This window comes from Choloepus didactylus, chromosome 8 (assembly GCF_015220235.1).
Source record: "Choloepus didactylus isolate mChoDid1 chromosome 8, mChoDid1.pri, whole genome shotgun sequence".
NCBI lineage: Eukaryota > Metazoa > Chordata > Mammalia > Pilosa > Megalonychidae > Choloepus > Choloepus didactylus.
The window spans coordinates 21,956,764-21,970,707 of record NC_051314.1 but is presented as its reverse complement, the minus strand read 5'-3'; the positions used below and the strand labels follow the sequence as shown (position 1 = coordinate 21,970,707).

General features: G+C 38.7%; 1 protein-coding gene across 10 annotated transcripts in view; it reads right to left on the bottom strand.

Moving 5' to 3' along the window:
• MTERF2 (mitochondrial transcription termination factor 2) overlaps positions 1-9,756 on the bottom strand; it is a 75,896-nt gene extending 66,140 nt beyond the window's left edge. For all 10 annotated transcript variants that reach the window (XM_037846589.1, XM_037846584.1, XM_037846580.1 and 7 more), the window contains exons 1-2: positions 9,534-9,756; positions 290-2,947 (exon numbers count right to left, since the gene is read on the bottom strand). In XM_037846589.1, the coding sequence (XP_037702517.1) occupies positions 1,732-2,889 (1,158 nt within the window). In that variant the 5' untranslated portion in view covers positions 2,890-2,947; positions 9,534-9,756 and the 3' untranslated portion in view covers positions 290-1,731. The remainder of the gene's footprint in view (positions 1-289; positions 2,948-9,533) is intronic.
• Positions 9,757-13,944: the final 4,188 nt, after the last annotated feature.

Below are 13,944 nucleotides of genomic sequence, written 5' to 3'. Positions count from 1 at the left end.
TGCAGATGATACCAAAATATATAGACTTAGCCTTTTACTGGTTGACAATTCTACTTGGAAATCTGGTAGCCCTCTCAAAGCTGACATCTAAAACAGAACTAACAAGGTGACCATATAATGTATTCCCAACTGGGACACTTGAGAATGAAGAAGAGCACTTCTGATAATTATGTCAGGACAAGAGGCATAAACTACTTAAGTAAACCTTATACACAAAGGCAAGCCAAGGGATTTCCCTATCACACTCAGAATGAGATCCTAACTGCTTAGATGCACCTGTCATGCTTACCTCCTCTTGTGCCACTTTCCCCATCACTCAGCCCTGCACTAGTTGTATTGTCTGCCATTCTTTTTCTATAACAATTCTTGTTTGACTTGAGTTTCCTCAGTTTCCTGTGGAACAGTAAACAATGGTTACTTAACTCTTAGAGTTGTAAAGCACAACATGCCTGACAGTTAGTAGGTGCTACCCAGAGATCAGTCTTACTATTCAAACTAAGCAACTGAACAGATCTGCATAACAAAGGTTACTTGCATTTGCTGAATGAACGAATAAAGGACAATGACGTTGCCTACATTCTTCATAATTTTTTCATTACTTAAGAAAAGGCCATATACACATAGTACATAGGTGCTTGAGTGTCAGAATCAATTGTATGGTTGTGTATTTGTTACAAAGGTCAAACTCCACAGCTGAAAGTGTGCCAGTCTTTATCTGGGTAATGTTTATCTTGGAGTAAGATTTAGAAATAGAAACTTGAAACGCTACCACTAAAAGCAGTCCCATCACACACTTCCCTTTTTAGGCAGACCTGGATTTTCAGAAAGCTTCTAAAAATCTACATTTACTTCAAATGTATATAAATTAGATCATTTCAAATTTAAGGGATTTTACAGAGAAGTTTCCATAAAAATCCCTAAATTTGTTAAGACTCAACTTCTTTTGGCATGTCAGATAGGGGTGACTTTTCTTATATCAACTCTTTTCTATGCACAAGGTTTGAATAGGAGGCAGAGCTTAGTGAATCTGGGCTCTGCCACTTGGCAGCTGAGTGACTGCTCTAAATTTCAGTTTCTTCATCTGTAAAATGGGGAAAGTAATGAATACACATAAAAGTATTTTGTGAGGTATAATGGTCAATTTTTTAAAAATTCATCAAACAAGTAGGCTCTAATCAGCACAGTAGAAAATACTCCTTTTGGATGAGTACTACTTGGTTCTCAAAGATACTCATTTATTCCAACCAGGAGATGAACTATTAGCAGTTTGTCAATGTTTCCCTTGACACTAAGCTACAGAAAACAGATTGCACTCAGATCAGAGGACTGATTCAGATCACAGGGTTTCAGGGCTGGTGGTGAGGAAGAAGGCTGGATTTGCATCCCAGATGAAATATGTTCTATGAATAAAAATGTATTCATACTTTGAATTAAGGAAGCAGTTTTGTCAGTTTTTTTGGAAATGATTCCTGAAGTATAAAATCTCTCTGATGTGCCATTTAATAGTACATGAGTTCGTGAAATAATAGCTCAAGGTGAAAGTTACCAACTTTATTTAAAATAAATGCAATTGCTTATGTTTTCAAATAGAGCAAGTGAGTCAGATAACAAACAACTTAGAAGCTAAGTAAATCCATAAAATTACTGGTGCTTACAAACTGCCTGAATCGCTTAAGTCTGCTCGTCAGTTTTACTTTGCACTACTAGAAAGAAGCAACATAAATCACTAAATTATTCTTCAACATTTAATGGTGCCACAGGGTTAAATACTGGCCTTCCTTTTTTGGCTTGCATTTTACCAAAGCTGGCCTCAAACTCTTTTTTGGTTCCATTCAAATTTGCAAGATCTCTATCCATTATTCTATAGCCTAAAGAATTTAGTTTCCTTATCCTGTACTGTATTATCTGTGGTGTTAACTCAAGAACCATTGGTGCCTCTCTTATCTGAGCTATGGAAATCCCTTCTTTCAGTAATCCCTGAATTCTCTCATCTAAAACTGTAACAGAATAATATAAAAGGGCAGGGCATTTTAAAATTAATTGCCTCAAGTCATGATCTGTGCATTTAAATACATTTTTAGAGAAGGAAATACTGTTCTGTATACTTCTTGGGCAAAGCTGAAAAATAAATCCTTTGAGTTTGGACACAAATTGGAGAATTTCAAAGTTTGTGAAACCTTGCTCCTGGAGAAATTCTAGTGTTTCCTTTATAGCTGCAGAAGAATTTAACAAAATAAATGGGTTTTGGCTTAACAATTTTAGTAGCCAAACTTTCATGTTGGCCTCGGAGCCCCCTAAATTTAGATAACTCTGTTGGAGAATCTTTATCATTTGCTTATTCCTCTCAACAGGGTTAAGAAAAATATTAGGTGCAGTTGTCAAAAATCTGCTAATGATCACATTCTTGAGTCCCAACTCTTGAAAGAACTGAATGTTCAGCTTCTGGTTCTCCTGGTCTTTAACAATAAAGAAAGATTCCGGAAACTGTTTTATTAACTTGACCAACTTCTCCTTGTTTTTGCAGACCAACTGCCAGAGTTCTCTCTGAGTGTCAACAGCAGTTGGACTACAGACAATTGCTTCTGGGCAGCATTCCAAAATATGTGCTATAGAAGTCTCACTGGCACCTAGTTCTTGTAAAATGTTTGCAATTTCTTCAACATAGGTTTTATCCTCTAAAAGTACCCATCCTTTTAATCTGCGAATTTTCTTAATGTCAACTGAAAATTTATAGAGCTTTTCCACTGTTCTTTCATTTTCGTTGTTTGACTGTCTATCAGTTGTGTAGGTGAGGCAAGCTACAAAAGGTTTGTATTTTGGTGTTAATGGCAGTTTTCTGAAAGAACACAATCTGTAGGGCTGCGATCTCACCAGCAATAACCAAAACATGCCTGCAATCCACTGGCTAATTCCCACAGTCCTGGGACTCAAAATGTATTCAATGAACCTGTAAGAAAGAAAATGTAGGTTTCAATTTAAGGGGAACATTGGCTTTTGGAACACATACACTTAGAATTTGAGATGTAAGCAGTAAGGATGGGAATAAAATCAATTTAAATTACAACATAGGAAAACTACTCATGAGGAATATTAATTATATCTTTTAAAAAATATATTGAAGTAATTGTAATACACATTACAACTTAGACATCTTGTAATTTATAAATCCATTATTTATTTGAGCTGTGCAACCATGTTATGAAGTAGTTATTTCCGTTTTACAGATCTGCAGAAAGAGTACAAGAGGTCAAAGTTTATAGACCTCAATGTTATTTTAACACAAATTCTCTTTTTTACACTGTTACAATTCCTTTTAGGAGACATATATTACACACACACATGTTTTAAGCTCATGCTTAGCTTTGCAGATGCTTATTAAGAAAAGAGCAGGGGGAATCATCTCTAATGTTACATTTTAGAGTAAATATTTTTGCCATGCTGAATCTGGGTGATAACTATCACCCAAAACGAGTCAGTTAATTCGTTTTATTTAAAACGAGTTAATGAACACATGCTTGTTGTATTAGAATTATGTGAAAACCGTCTTTTAAATCCAGAATTAAAGTAAGTCTTAGCTAGGCAAAATAAGAAATGCCATGTGACTGTCCTAGAGGTAACTTCCCTGAGGAACCATGGGAAATCAGGTTGGCTGCAGAATGGGGAACAACTTTTAAAAGAATCTAACCAGCTGTCCCAGGTTGACAATCTTTAGTACATTTAGATTATTCTACTGTGCCTAGTACAGTATATCCTTTGCCACTTTTTTGTTTGATTCTGGTAATGAAAACATGCCTAGTTTCATTTTTGTCTTGTTTTTGTTTTATCTTTTAGTATCTGAGGGTGTTCTTAAATGTCTCAGCCTTGCCATAAAAATGTGCAGTACTGGGCCACTTAGCCAGTTAGCAGCCTTCCCTAATTATCTGTAGTTTCAAAGGAAAGCCAAACCCAGGCATTTCCGATCCCTGCCTCTAAAGATACCCTTGCCATATTTACCAAGGACTCTTCACTTTCCAGCCTAATTCAAATAAATGACTAATTTATTAATTATCAAATAAATGATAATTGTATAAGGAAAAAGAGCATGTAAGAACTTTCCCATTTTGGTTTACCATCTGTAATAATCGCTTGTTGTTAGTGCCTATGGAGACTAAAGCAACTGCAGGCATAGCTTCTGTTTTATTTCCAGTGGTTCAACCAGAGTTTTCATCAGATAATTCATTGTACTGTTAGCCAAGAAGACAATATGAAAATATTTTTAAAAATTTCTAAAATGACCCTGGATTTTAATAGGATGGAGGAGGAACAAAATAATGATGAAGAGCACGGGCAGATCTGGGTTTGTCTGTGTAACCCTGCAAGCCTTGGGATCCACATCCATCCAGCATGCCAGGGAAGAATGCAGCTGAACTCCCAGTCCTGGCATTAACTTACAGGTGATCTTGGGAAAGTTACTTAGCCTCTTTGTGCTTCGGATTAAACAAGATAGTAGTTATCAGAACAATGTCTCATAGTAATGCTCAGTAAATAGTAAGAAAAATAGTAATAGCTATCTGTAAAACAGAATAGCATCTAAACCTTACAGAGATACTATGAGGGTTAAAGTGCATGTCAAGTACTTGGCTAACAGTAGAATGAATTATCTGAAGAAAACTCTGGTTGAACCACTGGTACACAGTAAAGTATTCAATAAATGGTAGCCATTATTAGGAAATATCTGGATCTAAAAGCCTTATAGTAAGATGACTTTAAATTGTATTTTAAACAGAAGTACATTATTTACAAGGAGAACTGAAAAAACGTAATTCAGTCTTCCAAAATGATAATGTTTTATAAAGCCAATAGTCACTGCAGAGTTTGCCAAATTCTAAAAAATATAAGAAAGCAGAAAAACTCTCATAATCCCAACACTCACAGACAACTGCCCTTCATATTTTGACATATAAACATCCATTAAAAAAAAATATTTCTTGCTCCATTTATTATTATTTTTAAAATACATAAAATGGGGCTGCCTTGTACTTGGGACTTAGGTTCTAAACTCAGCCTGTAAAGTGAAAATGGCATAGACTCAATTTTCCTTGGAAATCTCTTAAGCAGGCACCATGCTGGAGACCAACATACTGTTTTTCATTAAGTCCAAGCCAGCTGGGGGTCCTCGAGGTTTGGAACAGACTGCAGTCTGGCTAAGCACCAGATGTAGTAGTTGACTTGGTTTGGTTACGTTATACAAAATGACAGATCATTAAACACTAGAACCACATCCACCATGGCAAGGGGCTTACACTGACAGAGGTGCCCCCACCATGGCAAGGGGCTTACACTGACAGAAGTGCCCCTGCCAAATGAGGCTAAGGAAACAGCAGGTTGTCTCCCATTTCCTGCTTACTCCAGGGTGAACTATAATGTGTGGAGTGCCAGGTGAATTGTCTAAATGATAAAAATTGTCTCCCTGTTTCTCACTCTCTGATGAGCAAACACAGATAACTACAAATATGAAAAGCACCATGGTGTGACTCCTGTCATCAATGCACATGATATGATTTATTTTCTGCTTCTTGTACTTTATACACTCCTAGTATCTACTTTGGCATTTAAAACTCTAAACATTTAAAATTAGTACATGATATTATACAGATAGATACAGTATTAATTTTCTAATTCATTCCCTAATATTGAGCATTTAGGCTATTTGTAACTTTTGCTATTTGCTAATTATCTGTCCATATTTCATATTTTTCCCTTTAGGATGGATTCCTAGAAGTAGAATTACTGAAGAGGATATGTGTGAATGTTTTCAAGGCTAAATTGCTAAATTTAAATTTACTGCCCAGAAAAACCATCCCAGTTGACATTCTCACAATTAGTGTAAGTGCTTCTCTCATCAGGTTTTACTTTGAGATGTGAAAAATGATACCACAACAACTTAACTTCATTTTCTTTCATTATTAGTGAGGCTGACCTTTCCTTAAGAAACTATTTTGAACAACTTTATTTCCTTTTGTGAATCAACCATTCCTGCCTTTTGGTTGTTCAATTGTGATCTTTCTGCTTTTTAAAAAATGACTTGTATAAATTCTTTATATATTTAGTCTAACAGTCTTCTCACTTTGGGGAATATTTTCTCCAGTTCATTCTCAGTTGTTAATGGTATATTTAGCTTAACAAAGTGGTTAATTTTAAGTGGTCAAATCGTTCCTTTCTTCTATGATCCTTACTGCTTTTAAGGACCAGACAAAAGATAAAAATTCATCCATATTTCCTTCTATATTTTTGAATTTTAAAAGTTAGCTCCTTAATTCATCTGAATTCCTAGGTAGGAGCTGAGACTATAAATAGATTTCATTCATAGTTTAGCTATCTTAAAGCTCCATTTTTTGAACAATCTTTTCCTTCTCCATGATTTGTGATGCTTCCTTTAGTGTATATTAAATGTAGGTTCTGTTTTCCAACTAGCCTTCATCCCCACTCCCCTCTTTATTTTGCAATACCCTGAATGAGCAGGAGGCTCATTTCTGGCCTTTGATGCACACTTGGCTTCCTCTGCCATTCCATCTTAAAACATTTCTCTGGTCAACTCACTCTTCCACACTCCCTACCATGTCAACTCTTCTCAAGTTAGATTTCCAACACCCTTCCCCATTCTCTCCATTCTTAATCAAAGTTGCCCAGGGTTCTTTCCTGTGCCTTCTGTAGACTGGGAACCCTACAGTGCTTTTTTCTCAAATAGTCACTCCTTCAGCTGTATCCGTCTCTCTGGTGATCCCACCCTTCACCTCCATGGCTTTTAAACACTTTCAGGCCTCTTACACTTAAAACAACCAGTCTCTCTCTCTCATTGCCCCTTCAACTAAATTCGCATCTTCCCACCATCACCACTAGTAGCTAATTCTTGGGGATCCTTCTCTCCTTCCATTTCTTCTTCTACCTAAATAGCTGTCAATAAGGACAAATTACATGTGGTTAGAGCCAATGAATAGTCTTAAGTTCATGTGTCTTTTGACCTCTCCACAACTTGCAGCACAGGTGACAACTTTCTCTCACTTGTCTTCTAAGACATTCCACTCTCCTAGTTCTCTTCCTTCCTTCCTACACATCTGACATCTCCTTATCTTTCTCCTCTGCAGGCTCATCTTCTTAATAGCTTGGTTCTCGACTCTCTCCCCTTCTTACCTTGCAGTCTCTCCCTAGAGATCATGTTCTCCACCAGTTAATCAACTTGGACTCCTCTCCAACACCTTTTCAAAATGTGATCTTGTCACTTCCCTGCAATAAACTATTCAGTGGCACTTCAGGATAAAGACAAAAAAAACAAAACAAAACAAATACCAGAACAAAACATAAAATGACTTACCATGGCCGACAAGCTGTCCTGTGTCAGCGCTCTACCCCAACTCCCTACACTGGCCGCACCTGCCTCCATTCAGTCTTGGTGTTTTATCTATACCCAATACATTTGTCCTTGAGGATGCTGTTCTCCATGCCTGAAATGTTTGTCTAGTTAACTACTGGATCTGAGTGTCAGTTTCTCAGGGAAACCTTTGAATTTCATGAGTAGATAAAGTTCCCTGTCCCTAGAAAAGGCTTTTACAGCACCATGGGATCGTTCTTCTACACCACCCATCGTGGCTGCAAATGTTCACATGTGTATTTCTGTCTCACAGTAGTAAGCTCCATGAAGGTGGGGGCTATGCCTTTTTATACCCTTTTGTGTTCCAATGAATTAATGAATTGCTTCTCTACCCTTTATCTGGCTGTCATCACTGACTCGAGCAGGCATTCTGGGCAGGTGACCCTCCTGTTGCTCTCAGGTAGCACCCTGCCTTTGACCCTACTGTAGTATTTACACACTCTTATCTGTTCTTCATTCACTGAACTATTAAGTTTTTTTAAGTTCATGCTGTGTGTCAGGAATTAGGTTAGGCATTAGCTCTTGGGCTGAAACAACACTACATAACTTCTTTGGATCACAGAGAACCTGAAGAGAGCCACAGACCCTCTTTCCAGAAAAAATCCCCACACCCACAATGCTTTGCAAATGATTTCTGTAGTATTCATGGACCGCCCTGCACTCCAGCCATGAACCTGCACTCCAGCCATGAACCTGCACTAGATGGCAAGTGCTAGGAGACCAGGAATGGAGTCCTGTTCTGCTATATCCCCAGCATTCAGCAAAGAACTTGCTCCACAGAGAAACAAAATCAGTATCTGTACATTGAAACTGAATGAACAAAACAAGGTCATGAGACAACTTAATGTAGTGGGTAAAACTGGGGGCTACTGGCACCAGTCTGCCTGGGCCTAATTATTGGCCACTAGTTGTTGTGTGACTTGAGGAAGTTTCTTTACCTCTCTGTGCCTCAGTCTGATCACCAGGAAAACGGGAACACTACCTCACTGGGTAATTGTGAAGTTTAAATGCAGTAATAATAATGCCATAAATCAGAGTATTCAGAAAACTTGTCTGTGAAGTGACTTGTGAAAGGCTGCACAGCTAATAAATGGCAGAGCTTGGATTCAAACTGAACAGCATGACTCCAGGGTCCTGCACTACTGCCTAACACATGTCAAGGGCTTATTAGACTAGTACCTGGTTCTCAATGAACATCACAGCTATCAATATTCTAAAGAAGCTCAAGTTATATTGTTAAGAACAAGTCAAGAATTCAGTTTAAAATAACTTTCATGGCTTTCCACATACACCATGGTTTTGCATATTTTTAAAGATTTTTACCTAAATTTCCATGCATTTTAAGCCAAGACTGTGCAAATGAGCAACAAATATCAAAACCCCCTTTGCAGCGGATTATTACTCATAAACATACACATGCATCCATCCTGATAGACTTTAAAAGTTCCTTAAGGGCAAGGGCTGTAGTTTCCAGTCACTTCTGTATCCCACCAGCAATTCGAGTTTAAGTTTTGGTTGTCACACATGTTTTAGAGAAAGTAAGCTATATTAAAAAAAAACCTCTGCAGTTAGGACTTTGAAATAATAGGCACTTGGACTATTTGAAAGTTTAGTTCACAAACTTCAAAAGACTCAGCCAAATACATGCCTTGTGCCCAACACATAGTAATGCTCTTAGTAAATGCTAAATAACAACAGGAGCTAGTCTCTGAAGCGCCATGTTTTCTTTAGCATTTTAGAGTTCTGCAATCCAATTACAATAAGCACAATTTTCATACTTACATACTTCCTCGTCTCGTCTTCACCACAGTTAACTTCAATTAAATTCTAGTTTTATAACATGTCTGAGCAGGTGACAGTTTCAAATTAACGCCAATATTTATAACCATGGAAAAACGAGAGCCCTAGGCAGAGGATCTCCTGGGCGGACCCAACGGCCGCACATTCACATTAAGCCGGGCCTTGGAAACTTCCGATCGGCGACGCCCGGGAATCGGCCTCGCCTGGCAGGCTGAGCGCACCAGCTGCGGCAGCGAGCAGGTCCGCGGTGGGCGACCCAGACCCGGAGTTGGCCGCTGTGCAGCTGGTCTGAGGAACACCCCCAGGGGCAGAAGAGGTGACTCACCTGGTGGCGTTCGTCCGCGCAGGGCGCAGAGTCCCGAGTCTCTGGCTTTGTCCTTCCTCCCTCGGCCGACGTTACCTAGGGCTCGCCGCCTTCCCGAGCCTAGGGCCTGGTTCCCGAGCGGCTTCCTGAAACTTGGTCCCGGCAGGCCCCGGATTTCCCTCAGCAGCGGCACCATGCCACCAGCCCTTTCCGCCGCAGCCAATGGGCACACGGGAGACAGGTGAGCCCGCGGCAACTCCTCGATGTCAGCCAATCAGAACGCGGGATATGGGCGACGTACATTCCCCAACAAAACCGCGGGGGAGGAGCAGGGCGAGGGAGGTCAGCTGGCGTGGGAATCGGCTTCTCAGGGATTAGTTCTTTGTGCCATTAACTACAGCCTCTGGCATTTTCACACCCTTTCCTTACGAACATTTTAGGCAACTGGAGTCTCCTTACTAGCCCGTATGCAAGGAAAAAAGTAGAAATCACCCCGAGACCGCTGTATCCCTGACATAGCCATTCAGAATTCCCCCAAATAAATCAATAGGTAAAGACCCGAGGAACAAAAGATTTGTAGTTAAAAACAAAACCAAACATCTCTGGAGCATATCAACCACTGTGAGAAGCAAGCACTATTCCTAAAAAGGAATAAACGCTTCCCCGATTGTGGAGAATTTATTCACGATCTTGCAAGAAGGGGCGCCCAACCAAAATGTGTGTGGGGGGTTGGCGCCCAGAGCAAGAGACCCAGTAGTATCTATTCCCAACGCCTAACTAGCAAATCCCCTTTCTCCAGTGGTTGGATACTTCAGAGGTTACATTCTATTCACAAGCCTAACTAGCCCGCAAATTTGAAACATGCAGCCCACCCAAATTGGAAACATTTGGAAAAAAAAGAAGTCTCCTGCACAACATTTGAAACAAGTCTCCACCCCTCTTTCCTTTGTTCTTTAACTGCAGAGCCAGTCTGAGCTAGTTTGGTAACAATTTATGAAGCTATTTTAGGAACCTCTACCCCCCCACACACACCTCCACCTTGCAAGGACATTGGGTGTATAAACAGGAGGACCGGCAACCGATTATAGCTTGGCTTCTTGACCCTCTGTCATTCCCCTGAGCTGCCCCCACCCTATGTGAATCTAATTCTCACACCACCACCGGTCATCCCCAGAATCCAGCAACTGTGTCTGATTCATACTTTAAAAGCCTCCTTCCCCATTCTCCCTTTTTGTTCTCTGCCACCTTCACCCGAACTTCTTAAGTCAATCTCAGTGTCTCTCACATTTATTCCCTCATTTATCCATGGAATTAATAATTTAGGTAAGCCTATTAAGTGCCAAGCATGTGAAAGAGCAACTGAGAAGACAGGGGTGGACGACATAATGGGGAGTAAGACATTCTCTGCCCTCATTGAGCTTACATTCTAGAGGAGGAAAAAGACATTAACAATAACATGATTAATCAAGACCAGAGTTAAGTTTCCAAGGAGAGTGCCCTGACCCTGAGCCTAGCTGTCCTGTTTCTCTGTGGTGATGAATGAAGAAGGCTGACGTTTTCCCTGGCCTATGGTCTCTGCCTTAGTGTGTTCACAGCACACTGTGCAGTTCTAGACTTCCTCATACCTTCTGGAGCTCCTTGTGGATACTGTCTTCCTATGCAATATGCCTGGCACAAAGAAGGGACTCAGGAATGGTAACAAAATCTTTGAGTCTCTACCTTTAGTACCCAGCTTGTGTTCATGAGACTTTGTTGAAAAGGAACATCTGCACTTTGATTGCACAGAGTAGCAGCAAGGATCCTGGCTCCTCATCTCAAGTTCAATTCTCATCTCCAGGATATTCTACAGTTAACTGAGAAGCTAATACAGGATAGGTGGGTTCTTGATTAGTAACCGTTCTACTTCTGGGTCACCTTTATACAAAAACCCTATGATTTATGGATTTACTGAATACTTTTTCCTAAAATACAAGAATTTGAGGTCCAGACTAACCAAGTATTAGGGTGCTAGCAGCTTGTACCACAGCTCCATGTGATTGTGTGAGGAATGACAACTACATATGACCCTGTGCATTGTAACCAAAACTTGAAAGTTTATTAAATAAATGTTAACTTATGTTCTCTCCATCTCAAGTATTAAACAGTGCATTTCTAGAACGACACAGTAAAAACAATTGGATGGAGAAATAGGTAAAAGAACCTACTATTATGCATATTATCTACAAGACAATTAAAAAAACAACAACATATGTTTGAAACTCTGGGAAGATCCTGAAGTTTCTAGCATGCAAAAGATACACTAAAAATGACACTGATATCACTGTCTTTTATATCCCAAATTTACTTATTTAAGTGAATGTAAAAAATGCAAGTTGCATTCATCAAAAGCTTACTTCCCTCGACTCAATTTTTCCAAATTGCACAGCACAGTTTTTGGAAATAAGAGTTCAATAAAAGGTGAATAACAGGTTTAAATCCCTCAACCACTGACTGGCCTATCTTGTAGGATTTTAGGACACTAACTCTTCTAGTCAGGGGGAGAACACTGTAGTCAAATATAGTGCATTTCCCAATAGGGGCACATTGACTGTTACCTCTCTTTCCCTTTTAGTGCTTCTTCTTAGCTATGTTTTAGACCAAACTGAAAAAGGTTTTGGAAAACACATGCATACACACACACACATACATAAATACACAACAAAATCCTAAAAGAGAAAACAAAATATTTTTACATTTAAAGTAATATATATCAATGCCCCTGATTAAAGTTTTCTTTTATTAAAATGCTTATGTTGTGAGAATAACTAAGTGCTGCAAGGTGGGTGAAGGTGGTGGAAAGGATAAGCTCAGAGTCATGTATGTCAGCAGAAGGAAAGTTGGAGGTTAAAAGATGGGAGTGTATAAAACTGTTAATCTTGTGGTGGACAATGTCCGTGATTAACTATACAAATATTAGAAATCTCTCTCACGAACGAGAACAAATGTATCACACTATAACTAGAAGTTAATAATAGAGAGGTATACAGGAAAAAAATATATACCTATTGCAAACTATATTCTACAGTTAGTAGTATTTTAACATTCTTTCATCAAGAGTAACAAATGTACTATACCAAAACTATGAATCAATAATGGAGGGGGGTGTGGTTAGTGGTATGGGAGGATTTGAGTTTCCTTTTTTTGTTTTTATTTCTTTTCTGGAGTAATGTAAATGTGCTAAAAATTGAAAAAAAATTAATTTGTGTTGATGGATGCACAACTGTATGATGGTACCATGGGCAACTGATTGTACACTTTATATCTTTGGACAGTTGTACGGTATGTGAACAATCTCAATTAAAAAAATATATATATATATATATACACAGATGCTTATTCATTCACGTTAAAACTGACCCCCCCCCCCATGGGGATGGTAATCCCAGGCCTATGAATTTCTCAGTCTGCACAGTGCAATGTGGTCCAGAGAATAGGGTGTGAAGTACAGGTATCATTAAAAACAATTAAAATAGCACTCATTAACAGTGGTAAAAAAAGATAAAAGACACAGATTTTTTCCCCTCAGTAACTGCATTTGTTGATCATTGTTAATTCACTATCATATTTTTCGTATTAAAAAAAATGAATATAATCACAAAATATTATTGCTTCTGAATTTTTTGCTCAAATTTATCTTAACAATTACTTTTAATATAATTATCATACTGAACATCCATCACTAGTGGAGATGGGAAAACAAAAAGCCACTGGTTGTAATTAAGAATGGCAAAAGGTAGCCTAATGGGTAACAGTAAAGGGGGAATAATAATAGTAGTAATAGTAATGTAGTTCACCAGAGCTGTGGTATTCAGCTATGCAGACTGTGTGCACTGCGTAATCTGGGGAGCTATGCAACACTGCAGACTTGTAGCTAACATTTATTGAGTACTCCCCCAAATGCCAGGCACTGCTTATGGGCACTTCACATGGAACTGAACTATGAAGCAAGTACTACTATCATCCCCATTCTATAGATAAGAAAAAGGAAGACACAGATGGTTAGGAACTTGCCTGAGATCTCAAAGCTAATAATGAGTGGCAGAGCTAGACATCTGACTCCAGAGCCCAATACCTTCACTGTTACTATCACAGTACCTCATAGTTACAAGCCCCTTCATCTGAAAAGCCTCCTTGGTTTTAAAACTCTATTGGAGATAATTTTACCTTTAAAAAAAGTATAAAATATTTGGAAGACAACAGTCTTACCTGAAATGTAATTTTCCCATTTATGTTAGGAGTTCATTCAGAATAGTGATGTATGGTTTATTTAGAATCTGTTTCTGTAGTTTCTAATCAAATCTCACATACCAGTGCTTTTCTCTTACCAAAAGAAAAAAAGGCAAAAATAAGTAAATAGGAAATAAAAAACCACTAACTACACAAGATTCCATAT